General features: G+C 39.5%; 1 protein-coding gene across 2 annotated transcripts in view; it reads right to left on the reverse strand.

Moving 5' to 3' along the window:
* fars2 (phenylalanyl-tRNA synthetase 2, mitochondrial) overlaps positions 1 to 15,000 on the reverse strand; it is a 156,875-nt gene that overhangs the window by 60,144 nt on the left and 81,731 nt on the right. For both annotated transcript variants that reach the window (XM_060869620.1, XM_060869619.1), the window contains exon 6: positions 4,756 to 4,907. In XM_060869620.1, the coding sequence (XP_060725603.1) occupies positions 4,756 to 4,907 (152 nt within the window). The remainder of the gene's footprint in view (positions 1 to 4,755; positions 4,908 to 15,000) is intronic.

Here is a 15,000-nt window from a genome sequence, read left to right on the forward strand (position 1 = left end):
ATCAAACACACTGACAGGAAAAGAATTAAATAAAAAACAGGAATGCTTTCATATTGCCAGATACACAACAAAACACATTAGGAAAATGAAATTATGGAAACGCACATGTACAGACAAACGTATAATAACGACTGTGTTGCTCTGCTCCCCAGCACGGACTCTCATCACCTCTGTTTGTCTTCGTATTTATGGAGGTCATTAAAGCCGAGGGAGGGAAAGCTGCTATTTAAAAAAGATTAAGAGCGAAGACAGAGATAAATGCTTGCAGTCTTTTTTTTTACGCACTGCAGGTCCTGGATCTTTCTCTTTGCCTCTCTCTCTCTCTCTCTCTCTCTCTTTTACACACACCCATGAGTGAACTCCTCCCCATTAGAACAGATATCAAAGGGGCAAAACAGGGTCAAAGCAAGAAAGAATAGGAGCAAGAACAGGAGAGCTAATATGTTTGGTGCCTAATAAAGCAAGGGTGATATCTGAAACATTAGACAGTACAAAATGGAGCCATTGAGCACACTTAAGCCCACCTCTGTCATTAACACTGAACTAAACTACACAATTGTCTTATACTCCACACCATCAACACGCCCTAATGTGACCATCATTAGCTCAAAGCGCACGCCAGGACACAAATTGCCAGTCAAACAGGAAGTCAGGGGTGATCATTGATCGTTAAATATACTGTCGCAAATAATCAGGACTACAAGTGTTCGATTCCACAGTGATGCTTACAGCAGGAACAATTAACCAGTGCTTTATTTGTGAATGTAACCATGCATGTGCTGAAAATTGTTCACCAGCCTTTGGTGTGAAGAGGAGGCCTCTATTCACAAGAGTGAAATGGAGTGTGTATTTGGGTGTGAAGTTAAGACACAACTTCAGATGTGGCCAGAGCAAACTTTATCATTTTCTTCTGATTTAATCATAATCAATTCAATCAACTCTGGCCTATTCGCCATCAGTCTGAAAGGTTTATGGTTACCACGTGAAAGATGGTTGCACTCTGAGTGGAAAGGATGGAGACAGAGTGCTGAGATGGTAACAACAGAGACTCTATCATGCTGAAGAAACTCATTAAGAAAACAGAACCATCAATGGATTGACTCTTGACCCCTGAAAGTGGCGAGTGGCAGGAAATAAAGTTGGGTTCAGTGTCTCCGAACCTATCATGTCTAAATCAGCAAATAGCCTTAAGGACAAAAGAATAACAGACAATACAGCCATTCTTGGCCAACTGCTCACTGCACAACTCATCCACTTTCTCATCAAAAAAGTGCTCTTCACATTTATTTCTTTGATTGTATCTATGTAGAACTCTACAAACGAATAGTTCCTATTCACAAACCGGAAACTCTACACTGCAAGATTCTTAGTAAAACTTTCAAAGGAAACAAGAGAGGAACGTTTTATCCAATGCAGTTGAAGTTCTCCAGTTCTGTTCCATGTCATGAGGATTTCAGACCTTCATTGAGATGAGGCCAACCCTGTGAGGATCCTGAGGCATCTACAGTTGAGACATAAGAGGAGATGCCAACTCCATTTGGTCTTTGAGGACAACAACTCCAATCAGTACACAATTGCCAGACTGTATATTTATAATCACAAACTACAGTGTTACCCAAATGAGAATGAGGTTCACTTTTGAGTCTGGTTCCTCTCAAGGTTTCTTCCTCTTCCATCTAAGGGAGTTTTTCCTTGCAACAGTCACCTCAGACTTGCTCATTGGAGATAAATATAGGTCTAATATTAATCTTGAATTTTTGTATTATATTAATCTTTGTACAACATTAATCTTTTTGTATTATAGAGTTTCTTATGTTCTGTAAAGCTGTTTTGAGACAATGTCCGTTGTTAAAAGTACAAATAAATATGAAATAAATTAAAGTTTGAGTTTGTATTGTCATTCTAGTCATATGCAAATATCAGCTATTACATTACCTGCCTAATATTGTATAGGTCCCCCTTGTGCCACTAAAACAGCTCTGAGCCATCGAGACATGGACTCCACAATACCTCTGAAGGTGTGCTGCGGTCTCTGGCACTAAGCCGTCAGCAGTAGATCCTTTAAGTCCTGTACTTTGTGAGGTGGGACCTCTGCGGATCAGACTTGTTTGTCCAGCACAACTCGCAGATGCTCAATCAGACCGAGATCTGGGGAATGTGGAGACCAAATCAACACCTTGAACTTTTGTCACGAAACCATTGCTGAATTTTTGCAATGTGGCAGGATGCATTATCCTGGTGAAAGAATCTACTGCCATTAGAGAATACTGTTAGTGGTTTACATGGTCTGCAACAATGTATAGGCAGGTGTTATGTATCCAATCATGGTCCATATGAATGCCAGGGCCTAAGAATTCCCAGCATGACATATGGGAACATCTCTCCAAGAGCATCACAATGCCTCTGCAACTTGCACTACTTCCCATAGTGCATCCTGCCTGCTATGTCTTCCCCCAAGCAATTCACACAAATCTGGACATCCACATGATGTTATGATGTTAAAAAAAAAAACATGATTCACACGACCACATCACCTTCTTAAATTGTCTAGTACCTATTGTAGGCACTGTGGGCATTTTTGGTGATGGACAGGGGTCAGCATGGGCAATCTGACTGGTTTGCAGCTACGCAGCTCCAAACGCAGCAAACTGTGATGCACTGTGTGTTCTGACACATTTCTATCATAGCTAGCAACTTTTTCAGCAATTTGTACTACAGTAGCTCTTCTGTGGGATCAGACCAGATGGCTAGCCTTCACTCCCCCAGTGCATCTATGAGCCTTGGTGGCCCTGTGCTTTTTCACCAGTTGTCCTTCCTTGGACCACTGCCTAATATAACACAACTATATTACAGTGGTCAAATACAGCACTGTATACAATCAACAACATGTAATGATGTAATGGAAAAAGTGAGGGAGACAAAATACGATAAAATAAATAAAATACAGAGCATTAAATGAAACACATAACAAAATGGTGTAGTGTGTGATGTGTGATGTATGACAATCAACACTGAGAGCATAAAAGAGCCGGAACTGATACACAATGTACATTCTTATGAAGTAAGGAGTAAGAAGATAAGGAGATGTGGTGGTAAATGGTTAAAGTGGTGTGTGTAAGGGTTGCCTTGGTAAATAAAAAAGATCTCTTAGAATTTCCTTTCATGTCTTTAGCTTTACAAACTTTGCGGTTCACCATGGAACATTTCTGAAAGGAAGCATAATCCACTATTCACTATTTTGCAGTCTAACACATTGGGTAATATTTCAGGTATATATATATATATATCTCCTACTGAAGCAGTGTGCTCCAGGACATAGGGATGAAAATGTCGGATGTTGAATTAACGACCTCTAAGCGATCATACACAATAATCTGACAGTACAAATATTTGTATTATAAGACTGCTCACATCCTGCAGACTTGATGTAGACAGGCTGTGTAAAACAACAGACCAGACAAAACCAACTGTACTAATTGTTAACACTTGTGTATAGGAGGCAAGGTTCAGTGCCCTTGTGAGCATCAATGAAAATACCGATCTATATCAGCCAGGATGAAATGTACGATTCAAGTAACACTTCTTGACATCGATGAGCTCCAGTATGACACTCAAGGCCAGACCTCTCATTAGACCCGGTGAGTGCAGAGTCCCTACTAGTGTGGGCATCATGATGTAAATTATAATGTGTAAAACAAATGAGTGAAACATTAGAATGACAAATCAAATGTGAAATATTAGCATGCATTTGCAGAAAAAAACAATATATGTGCAGCAAAAAAGCAATGAACTGTTGAGATCAGATTAAAGATTCAGCTTTTATAGTATCGCACTATGAATCAAGCCTACTTCCCCTTACAATAAGGGGTCAGGATTCAGGCCCTGGTCAAAAAAAAGATCGAAACCATCTGATTGAACTGCTTTTAAAAGTTCCCTTTGAAACAAGAAAGAAACTTTCTTTCTATCCTTCACATCATCCATCCATCCTTACTTCAATCCTCTGTTCATCCCGTCTTCATGTTATCCATCCATCCTTACTTCAATGCTCCATTCACCCTGCTTCCACGTCATCCATGCATCCTTACTTCAATCCTCTATTCATCCTGTCTCAAAGTCATCCATCCATCCTTACTTCAATCCTACATTCATCCTGTCTTCAATTTACCTATCCATCCATACTTCCATCCTACATTCATCTTGCCACCTCATCAACCGTCCATCCTAACTACCTTCTATCCAACAATCAATCTTTACATGCCTCCGTTTATCCATCCATCCATCCATCCATCCATCAATCCCCAAAATTTCAAAATTTTATGGATCTTCTATCTATCTATCTATCTATCTATCTATCTATCTATCTATCTATCTATCTATCTGATATTCTTGTCAAGTACCTTGAAAAAGGCTCCTTGAAAGTTCTTTAGATTGTTAAAAGTTCTTACTTTATCAAGGTATTCTACTTTTAAGGGTTGTCCCTGAGGGTCAAACAAAACAAGAAAATCCCTTTAAGCTAGATGGAAGATTTATTTCTAAAGAAAAAGTTTCTGTTGGATGTACATGCTTGAATCTAACCCTCTACACTTATTCATGTAGAAACACGTTTATTTTTATGACTCTTCATTATAAACCTATCCATAAAACTGAATTTAATTGTGTCTGGATTTGAGTGTGTGGTGTTTAGTTTTGATTCTATTTAGCATTGGTACAATCCCACCATGCACAAATAAACAGTAATAAAACAAAATCTCTTACTTTGGATGAGTAAACTGGTCCTGCAGCGTGACCTTCTCCACCAAGTCTCCTCCGACGCTCCGCACCAAATCGTAGAAGTCGTTTTCCGTGTAGCCTTCATCAGGCAGCCAGAAAGAGATGTCGTTGAACAGCGGTGGGTATTTACTGAGGGCCTGTGACACACACACACACACACACACACACGAACACAATCAGTGTGCTAACACAAAAGCTGAGCTGTACACGCACTCTCAATCTCACACCTCCAGTTAATGCATCATGGTGATTTAGCCGAGCAATAAACACAGTAAAATGAAAGAGGTAATCAGCAGATTAGTGTTTCTCCTCAGTAATTAATTCTAATATACTGTAATATTAAATGACAACATTCTACCATATCACTTTATTAAAGATATATGAACCTGCTGGATAAACTAGGACATAGACATTAGACACAAATTGTCTTAAAAGCAAGCTGTCAGTAGGTCAGATGACTCAGAACTACGCTCTTGGGGGAAAAGTTCAATCCAACAACAGAAAAGGTTCTATGGTTGGGTCACGGAGGGAAATCTTAATAGTTCCAGGCAGAAACTTACAACAAACAATCCAGGCAATGTTCCAAGTAGAGTTTCTTTAGTAACTGTTTCTGTAGAAACTGTTAACCTTAACAAATCCCTCTCCTTGTTACTAAAGGCAAAACCTCTTGCATTCCAAAACTAAACAAAATACTCAACGTCTTTGCATTTTATTAAGTTTTTGAGTGAGGAGTTTGGTATTAAGGGTGTTTTTGATATTAAACTGGATTCAACTGGACAAGTTCAAGAAGCTGCAGATAATATTTGGAATGTGATTAAGTCTGTTTATGATCTTTTCTAATGAAAGCAACAATTTTTAAAATGTTAACGCTGAACTTCCCTTCTGTCTTCACTAACTTCACTACTGTCTATTAACTTTAATATTGACTTTGTACTGTATTATGTAGAGGTGGAAGTAAGTCACACATGTGCAAGTCACAAGTAAGTCTCAAGTCATGAATGTCAAGTCGAAGTCAACTCGAGTCTTTTTTTAATACTTGTCAAGCAAGTCTCAAATTTGCGACTTAAACCTGACTCGAGTCAAGTCGAGTCCCCCATCTCTGAGTCATTTAACTCAAGTCCCAAGTCATGAATGTCAAGTCAAAGTCAACTCGAGTCTTTTTTTAATATATGTCAAGCAAGTCTCAAATTTGCGACTTAAGTCTGACTCGAGTCAAGTCATATGACCCGAGTTCCCCCATCTCTGGTATTTTGCAATATTTCGCATTTCATTCGGCCCGTCCATCTATTTTGTAACACAATTAGACATGACGTATTGTTGAAAGACCGTCAAAGCAGCCATCTGGTCAGAAAACACTGCACAGATATATTGACAAAAGCACAAACCCATCCGCTACAGCACACCATAATGATTAGTTGGGTGTGTTATCATGGCCATTTGAGCCTGAATCCACAATGAGCTTGAGTGCATCCTTACATCTAAATCCCGAAAAGACTATAGAAACATCTGCAGCACTTTCTTCCCATCAGTGCTCAGTACCCATTTATGTCTTGGAATATAGAATTAAATCAAATTATAAAACTGGAAAAAAAACGTCTATCTGGAGCATGAGGGGGAAAAAAGGGAAGGGGAAAAAAAACACATATTATAATGGTGGAGACAATTAGATTTGCTTTGGGTTTCTTCAGACAGAAGCATTAAGAAGAAAAACAACCCAGCCATAAAAGGCCTGAAAGATTATAATGATACAGAATTATTAGGTGTTTCCATAGAGAAGGGAGTGGTGGCTTTAATAGGGAACAAACATTCTTTTTTTTTTAAATCAGAGGACAAGAGAGAGAACGAAAGATATATATATATATATATATATATATATATATATATATATATATATATATATATATATAGAGAGAGAGAGAGAGAGAGAGAGAGAGAGAGAGAGAGAGAGAGAGAGATTTTTTTCTCAAGAAGGCCAACATAAAGAATGAGAGAACAGATATAGAACTTTAATTGTGAGAGATAATCTATCCAACGCAAACAAATAAAAAAACTCCATTTAACACAGAGCAGCCTTGAATAAATAGCAATGAGAAGCACATGTCCTATCTGTACTTGTCATTCCTCATAAGGTTGATTAAAAAGTTTCTGTGTAAGAATCTTGAGCTCGGTGTTCAGGTTCAGTGAATAATCGTACAGGGTGTGACCGCGTCAGTTCTTAAACCCAGGGTTAAATTTGAACTTGTGCCTCAGGGCCGGTCTCCTGTAGAGCATGAAGTCCTTCTGTGATGAGATAAGCCCTTCACTCTTTACCAGATCGTACCAAACGCACACGATAACGTGTTTACAAGCCTTCAGTGCAGAATACCAAGCATGAAAATGGAAGGAATAAAAGAAAGCTCATGCATGAAAACGTGACCTTATAATTGTAGTGTGTGTGTGTGTGTGTGTGTGTGTGTGTGTGTGTGTGTGTGTGTGTGTGTGTGTGTGTGTGTAGCTTCTAGTAACTGTATGAACACACAGAGAGAATTCTTATTTACATTTACATTTCCAGCATTTGGCAGACACCCTTATCTAGAGCGACTTACATTATTTCATATTTATACATCTGAGCAATTGAGGGTTAAGGGCCTTGCTCAGGTGCCCAACAGTGGCATCTTAGTGGACCTGGGATCAAACTCACAACCTTCCGATTAGTAGCCCAACACCTTAACCGCTAGGCTACCACATGCCCATCAATCTTATCATTGACTTCACCTGTTAAATTGTTAAAATATAACAATAAATAAACAACATGCGAGAGAAAGTGGATATAAAATCTAATTAAAATCTTTTCTAAATTTACTTTGAAACTGAATCAAAAAGAATCATTTTGGGAAAAATATAAAACAATTAATAAAAAACATACAATATCCCATTGCAGAAGTTTTAGATTAAAGCAAGTAGCTTTAGATTTTAACTTCAGACTGAATCTTTTTGGGAAAGACTCACTCAGCTGGACTCACCTTGACTCGAAAGAATTGTACCTCTGTCAGGTTGGCTGGTTATCTCCTGAACACAGCGCTCTTCAGGTCAGCTCACAGAGATTAAATTGGATTTAGATCTGGACTCCAGCTGGGCTGTTCCAAAACCATGATCATGTTTGTCGATTTATAGGTGTGATTCAGGTCATGGTCATGCTGAAAGGTGAAGTTCCTCTTCATCTTAAGAGTTTTGGCAGAAGCTGTAAGTTTTTTTTTTTTGAAGCTTATTCATTATAAAGCCCCAGTTTTAGCTGAACAAAAGCAACTCCAAAGCATGATGCTGCCACCACCATGCTTCACCTTAGAGATTGTTTACATTTGGTGATGTGATGTGGTTTTTTTTTTGTTATGTCCATAGCACATTATTTCATGTTGTTTTAAGAGATTAGCTGCATGTTTTTTGGTAACAATATCTAGGCTTGGATTTATTTTTTTAAAGGCCATCCTACACCGTAGCCCAGATATATGAAGAATTTGTTAGATTTCTGTCACATTTAAGGAGAAACCAGTACTTTCCAGAAATTGCTGCAGTGTTGCTAAAGACCTCTTATTAGCCCGCCTGGAGGAACATTCTGTGGTTATTAATGTCACTATGCTATATTTTCTCCTCTGTTTGATTATTGTCTTTACAGTGTTCCATGGTGTGACCCTTATTTTGGGGGCTCCGTAAGCTCAAAGCTTCTTTCCCGCTTGGATGCTGCCTAGATGATGTCAGGAATATCCTATAGGAACATCTGTACTTGTTTAATCAGTCACTTTAATTCATGGTATGTGAACACAAATTAGTATTTAACGTGAGTTTGAGGGAGTTTGTGTTTGGTTTATTCGGAACTCTGCGACATTCCAAGTAATAAAAGAATGTTCACACTTTTGAAGCCTGGGTATTAGACGTTTTTTTCGTTTTTCCTTGTTTTCCCTAAAAACCATGTGGTCATACACTGTTTCACTGTTTTACTTGACATACTGTGTGCTATAAAAAAATCGAGCTTGGGTACAGTAAGAGTTGTGTTACTTTCAAGAATGTACGTAGCTATTAATTCTTACTCTATACATTTACATTTACGGCATATAGCAGACTCATTTATCCAGAGTGACTTACAATTTATTTCAATTTATACAACTAAGCAATTGAGGGTTAAGGGCCTTGCTCAGGGGCCCAGCAGTGGCAGCTTGGTGGACCTGGGATTCAAACTCATGCCCTCCTGGTCAGTAGTCCAACACCTTAACCACTATGCTACCACAGCCACCATATTTATAGAAATACACTGAGGCTACATCTGTAAATAATACATACATTCTTAATAATATATCAGTGATTAAATGCACTAAAAATAAGCAATTTACTTTAATTGAACTAATTACATAAAAATAGGTCAGCTCCATTAAGCATTCATACAGTAAGAAACAGAACAGTAGTGATGCACAAGCTCTTTCCTGTTGCAGGTACAGTCTCAGTGTATTTGCTGCACCTTATGATATGATGACACCAGTAGAAATTCCCAAGCTCATCAAAGTAAGAAGAGGATGAGTGGGAATCAGTGATAAAGATCCAACTGACACTGGCCTAGATAACCTGCACTGGAAGTGGGACTCAGTACTTTAGATTCATTTCACACAAGTCATGATTTCCTATTGTCTTTTTCTGAGACAGTGCCATAGAAGCAGACAGAGTAGCAGCCAGTAACCTTGAGTCAACGAGTCCATAAAAAAAAAAAAAAACAGAAATATATGAGACGGATTCAGAAAGTAAATGTTAAACAAATGAAACGATTAACTTTGCAGATTAACTGATTGAACATAATTAGAAGCGACTCGATTCGAAAACCAAGCAGTTCATGAATACACCTAATGACTTCACGCTATTAAGCTCCTCCCACAACTGACTCATGTACAGTAGCTTGTTGTATTTGTAGTCTAATTAACCCATTTTAACACACAAATATACAGTTCAATTTGTTTTTAATGCAGAATCTCATAGAGTAGGTCATCTGATCACGCCGAGCTTCAGTGTTAACATCGGCACACTGAAGTGAGTGAGCACAAGAGGAAAAGCCATTGTCAAAAGCAAAAATAAATCAGAATCTGAGACGTTTTGGTCATTCAGACGGAGTTGCTGAGGAATTGAGCCAAGGATGAAATCATTCATCAAACAATCAAATCAGGAACAGATTCATTGAATGTGATGTAAGTACAGACATGATGGAGCAGGAATTGTGGAAGATATGAAAATCATTTAGCTTGATAAAATAATGTTTCACGGTTACTACATTACAGCACAGTGAAATTCTTTTGTAACATATTAGAACTTTGGAGGTTGGGGTCAGAGCACAGGGTCAGCCATGATATAACACCACTGGAGCTGAGAGGGTTAAGGGCCTTCTCAAGGGCCCAACGGTGGCGGTTTGGCCGTGCTGGGGCTCGAACTCTGATCCTCCAATAAACAACCCAGAGAATTATCTGCTTGAGCCCCACTGCACAGTATAACATTTCTATCATCCAGACTGGACATTATATCTTTTAGACATTATGGCTTTTCTCTCCATATTTTACATTATACGTCTACTGCGGTGCAAAAATTTTACTATGCCAGTGACATGCATATTTGTGATGTAAGTGACTAAAATCCAAAGGAATATTCTTTGCACTGACTTACAGGTCTAGTGGGAGGTGTTGTTACAGGAAAATAATCCATGCTGAGAAGTCATCTGGCGCAATGCAAATTTACACTCGAAGCATGATTTTGCGCGTGCATGCAGGAGTCGCAGCAATGCGAGCGGCATTATTCACGCACTTGGAACGTGTCTTCTGTACATCTGGAAGATTTGAACGAAGCATTCAGAGCACGTCAGAGTTAGCTCTGTCTGTTAGTTGCAGTGAAATCAAACAAAATATTACTAATCTAGAAAATCTAGATTATCGATCTTTGATATTCCCAGCATTCGTTTGTAGTATAAATAAATTAAACAGTAAAGGAGATAGAAGGATAAGGATAGAAATCTTGATGTGCTGGGGCTCATGGTTAATGTAGTTCAAGACTGAAAGCTGTGTGAGCTTCAGGAGGACATGTCGATTCTTGCATTTCTTCACTCAGCTGTGTGTGTGTTGTACTCTGAGACCACAGCAAACACAGACAGTAGAGAAAGTCCACTGAGCCAGTTGTCATACTTCATATACACAACAGAGAGGGGGAGGAGAGAGAGAAAGAGAGAGCGGGAGATACATGACACACAACACATCACACATCTGTTCCACTGGTTACTGGAATCTCTGTTGTTCCTCTGTGTGTTTCGCCCCGGAAAATTCACAAAGTGGAAACAATAAATAAACGAAAGAACCAGACAGGCAGACAAGTGCATCCGTCCTCCTCACTTTCTCTCTCTCTGTGTATAATGGTCAGTGGGCAGAGACGGAGATGAGCTAAGAAATGACATGCAGCTAGAGACCAAAGGTGATCACTCACACACACACACACACACACACACAGACACACATATAACTTCCCTCTGCAAGGCCACTACACTGCCTGCATCAGCCTTCCACACACCAACACACTCACATGCTTCACTACGCTTAATAAAATAACTAATAAATGGGTTTCAGCCATCCATCCTGGGTTTCAGCCAAATTCATATGCATGGTTTGTCATGTTTTAAGTCATGCGTCAAGTAATGCTGGCTCAGACTGAAAGATTTTGGCAGAAGCAAGCAGTGAACTGAATATATATTTAGCTGAAACATGTGTGTGTATATATATATATATATATATATAGGGAGTGCAGAATTATTAGGGAAGTTGTATTTTTGAGGATTAATTTTATTATTGAACAACAACCATGTGTTCACTGAACCCAAAAAACTCATTAATAGCAAAGCTGAATATTTTTGGAAGTAGTTTTTAGTTTGTTTGTAGTTTTATCTATTTTAGGAGGATATCTGTGTGTGCAGGTGACTATTACTGTGCATAATTATTAGGCAACTTAACAAAAAACAAATATATACCCATTTCAATTATTTATTTTCACCAGTGAAACCAATATTACATCTCAACATTCACTAATATACATTTCTGACATTCAAAAACAAAACAAAAACAAATCAGTGACCAATATAGCCACCTTTCTTTGCAAGGACACTCAAAAGCCTGCCATCCATGGATTCTGTCAGTGTTTTGATCTGTTCACCGTCAACATTGCGTGCAGCAGCAACCACAGCCTCCCAGACACTCTTCAGAGAGGTGTACTGTTTTCCCTCCTTGTAAATCTCACATTTGATGATGGACCACAGGTTATCTATGGGGTTCAGATCAGGTGAACAAGGAGGCCATGTCATTAGTTTTTCTTCTTTCAGACCCTTTCTTGCCAGCCACGCTGTGGAGTACTTGGACGCGTGTGATGGAGCATTGTCCTGCATGAAAATCATGTTTTTCTTGAAGGATGCAGACTTCTTCCTGTACCACTGCTTGAAGAAGGTGTCTTCCAGAAACTGGCAGTAGGACTGGGAGTTGAGCTTGACCCCATCCTCAACCCGAAAAGGCCCCACAAGCTCATCTTTGATGATACCAGCCCAAACCAGTACTCCACCTCCACCTTGCTGGCGTCTCAGTCGGACTGGAGCTCTCTGCCCTTTACCGATCCAGCCACGAGCCCATCCATCTGGCCCATCAAGACTCACTCTCATTTCATCAGTCCATAAAACCTTAGAAAAATCAGTCTTCAGATATTTCTTGGCCCAGTCTTGACGTTTCAGCTTGTGTGTCTTGTTCAGTGGTGGTCGTTTTTCAGCCTTTCTTACCTTGGCCATGTCTCTGAGTATTGCACACCTTGTGCTTTTGGGCACTCCAGTGATGTTGCAGCTCTGAAATATGGCAAAACTGGTGGCAAGTGGCATCTTGGCAGCTGCACGCTTGACTTTTCTCAGTTCATGGGCAGTTATTTTGCGCCTTGGTTTTTCCACACGCTTCTTGCGACCCTGTTGACTATTTTGAATGAAACGCTTGATTGCTCGATGATCACGCTTCAGAAGCTTGGCAATTTTAAGAGTGCTGCATCCCTCTGCAAGATATCTCACTATTTTTGACTTTTCGGAGCCTGTCAAGTCCTTCTTTTGACCCATTTTGCCAAAGGAAAGGAAGTTGCCTAATAATTATGCACACCTGATATAGGGTGTAGATGTCATTAGACCACACCCCTTCTCATTACAGAGATGCACATCACCTAATATGCTTAATTGGATGTAGGCTTTCGAGCCTATACAGCTTGGAGTAAGACAACATGCATAAAGAGGATGATGTGGTCAAAATACTCATTTGCCTAATAATTCTGCACTCCCTGTATATATATAGGGGGGCACGGTGGCTTAGTGGTTAGCACGTTTGCCTCACACCTCCGATTCGATTCGATTCGATTCCCGCCTCCACCTTGTGTGTGTGGAGTTTGCATGTTCTCCCCGTGCCTCGGGGGTTTCCTCCGGGTACTCCGGTTTCCTCCCCCGGTCCAAAGACATGCATGGTAGGTTGATTAGCATCTCTGGAAAATTGTCCGTAGTGTGTGATTGCGTGAGTGAATGAGAGTGTGTGTGTGTGCCCTGCGATGGGTTGGCACTCCGTCCAGGGTGTATCCTGCCTTGATGCCCAATGACGCCTGAGAGACCCCGTGACCCGAGGTAGTTCGGATAAGCGGTAGAAAATGAATGAATGAATGAATATTATATATATATATATATATATATATATATATATATATATAATATTATAATATTATATAGAAAATGTTACATCCTGATGTGCTTAGATTTATACCAAGTGTCTTATGTCTGTTGGTGGTGGGTTAGGTGTCTAGGGTTTCCTTTTTTCCCCCTCAACTACATCACGTTCCCGCTCACAACCTTTTTTTGGATGATCCCCGTATTACACACCATGCTTTTGTTTAGATAGGGAGCGAGGGAAGGACGTGTATTTTTCTTTTCTTTTCTTTCGTGATAGGCTAATTGAGTTGAATTGTCTATAGTTAGAGGGATTTAGTGGCTTAAATTGTCAGTGGCTTAATCGTTGTTTCATTTCACTATATGTACGTTTGAAATGACAAAACCTAACGCTAATTATATACAGACCGTACAAAGCAAGTACATGCATGTTAAGCTCATTGGGAGAAACTTAGGCAGAATGTGCGAAAGGGACATAAGGCAATTAGTGTGAGACTGCAGAAAGAATAAACTCTCGCTCTTATTTCTGGTGTTCATGAGTCCATACTTCTACATTACAGATATAGCTCAGCATACACTGTGCTGGCTTCACACCCCTGACAAAGCAGGAGGGAAAACCACAGCAACATGGGGTTAGATCTCTGTAAGGTGAAGGTTCAAGCCGACGGCTTAAAGCAATCTGAGTCCGATCACAAGATCACTCACTGAGATATCAGAAATATCAGACGCTGTGAAGAGATATCAGACGTATACGGAAATCAAAACTTTGTCCTTCATTAAAAAGCCAATTACACATGTCTTTATCCTAATAAAGTTCACTATTATGTCGTGTAGAGCAGAATGAAATCAGTCTTGCCTTGAATTTATAAACAAAAGCAGCAGGAGACAGAAAGTATTTCAGCTTCTATTATACAGGATAACAGACTAGCAGTTGCAGTGTTTGTTTTCCTATTAAATCAACTGCAATATCATCTCTGCCTGTCATTAAAAGCAAAGTAATTAACAGCGATAAATAAAAGAAGCAAGTTAGTAATAAATAGGAATTTCAGCAGTCTGGATACAATATGGTGCTGCAATAATCATTGAACATGCAGTATTTACACTGGTCGGTACTGCTTTTGTGTATCGTCTTTTGTGTATCGTCTTTTGTGTATCGTCTTGTATTTTGTCCTGCACTGTCTTGTTTGTCTTGTCCTGCACTGTTTGCACCAGGTTGCACAGCCGCACTTTAGGTATCTGGGACTAACTTACTTAAGTCCTTAAGCGCTGTCTTTGTTTTAGGTAGCACCACGATCCTGGAGAAATGTTGTCTCATTTGGTTGAAACGAAAATTAAAAGCTTCTTGACTTGACTTGACTTGACCTGGTGAGGAAAAACTCCCTGAGCTGATATGAGGGAGAAACCTTGAGAGGAACCAGATTCAGAAGGGAACCTCATCCTCGTAATAGACAAATAATGTCAATGTAAATAATGTCCTTTCTACAACGGTTTGTAGTTAAGTGGAATAAGCA

Source organism: Tachysurus vachellii, chromosome 5 (assembly GCF_030014155.1).
Source record: "Tachysurus vachellii isolate PV-2020 chromosome 5, HZAU_Pvac_v1, whole genome shotgun sequence".
NCBI lineage: Eukaryota > Metazoa > Chordata > Actinopteri > Siluriformes > Bagridae > Tachysurus > Tachysurus vachellii.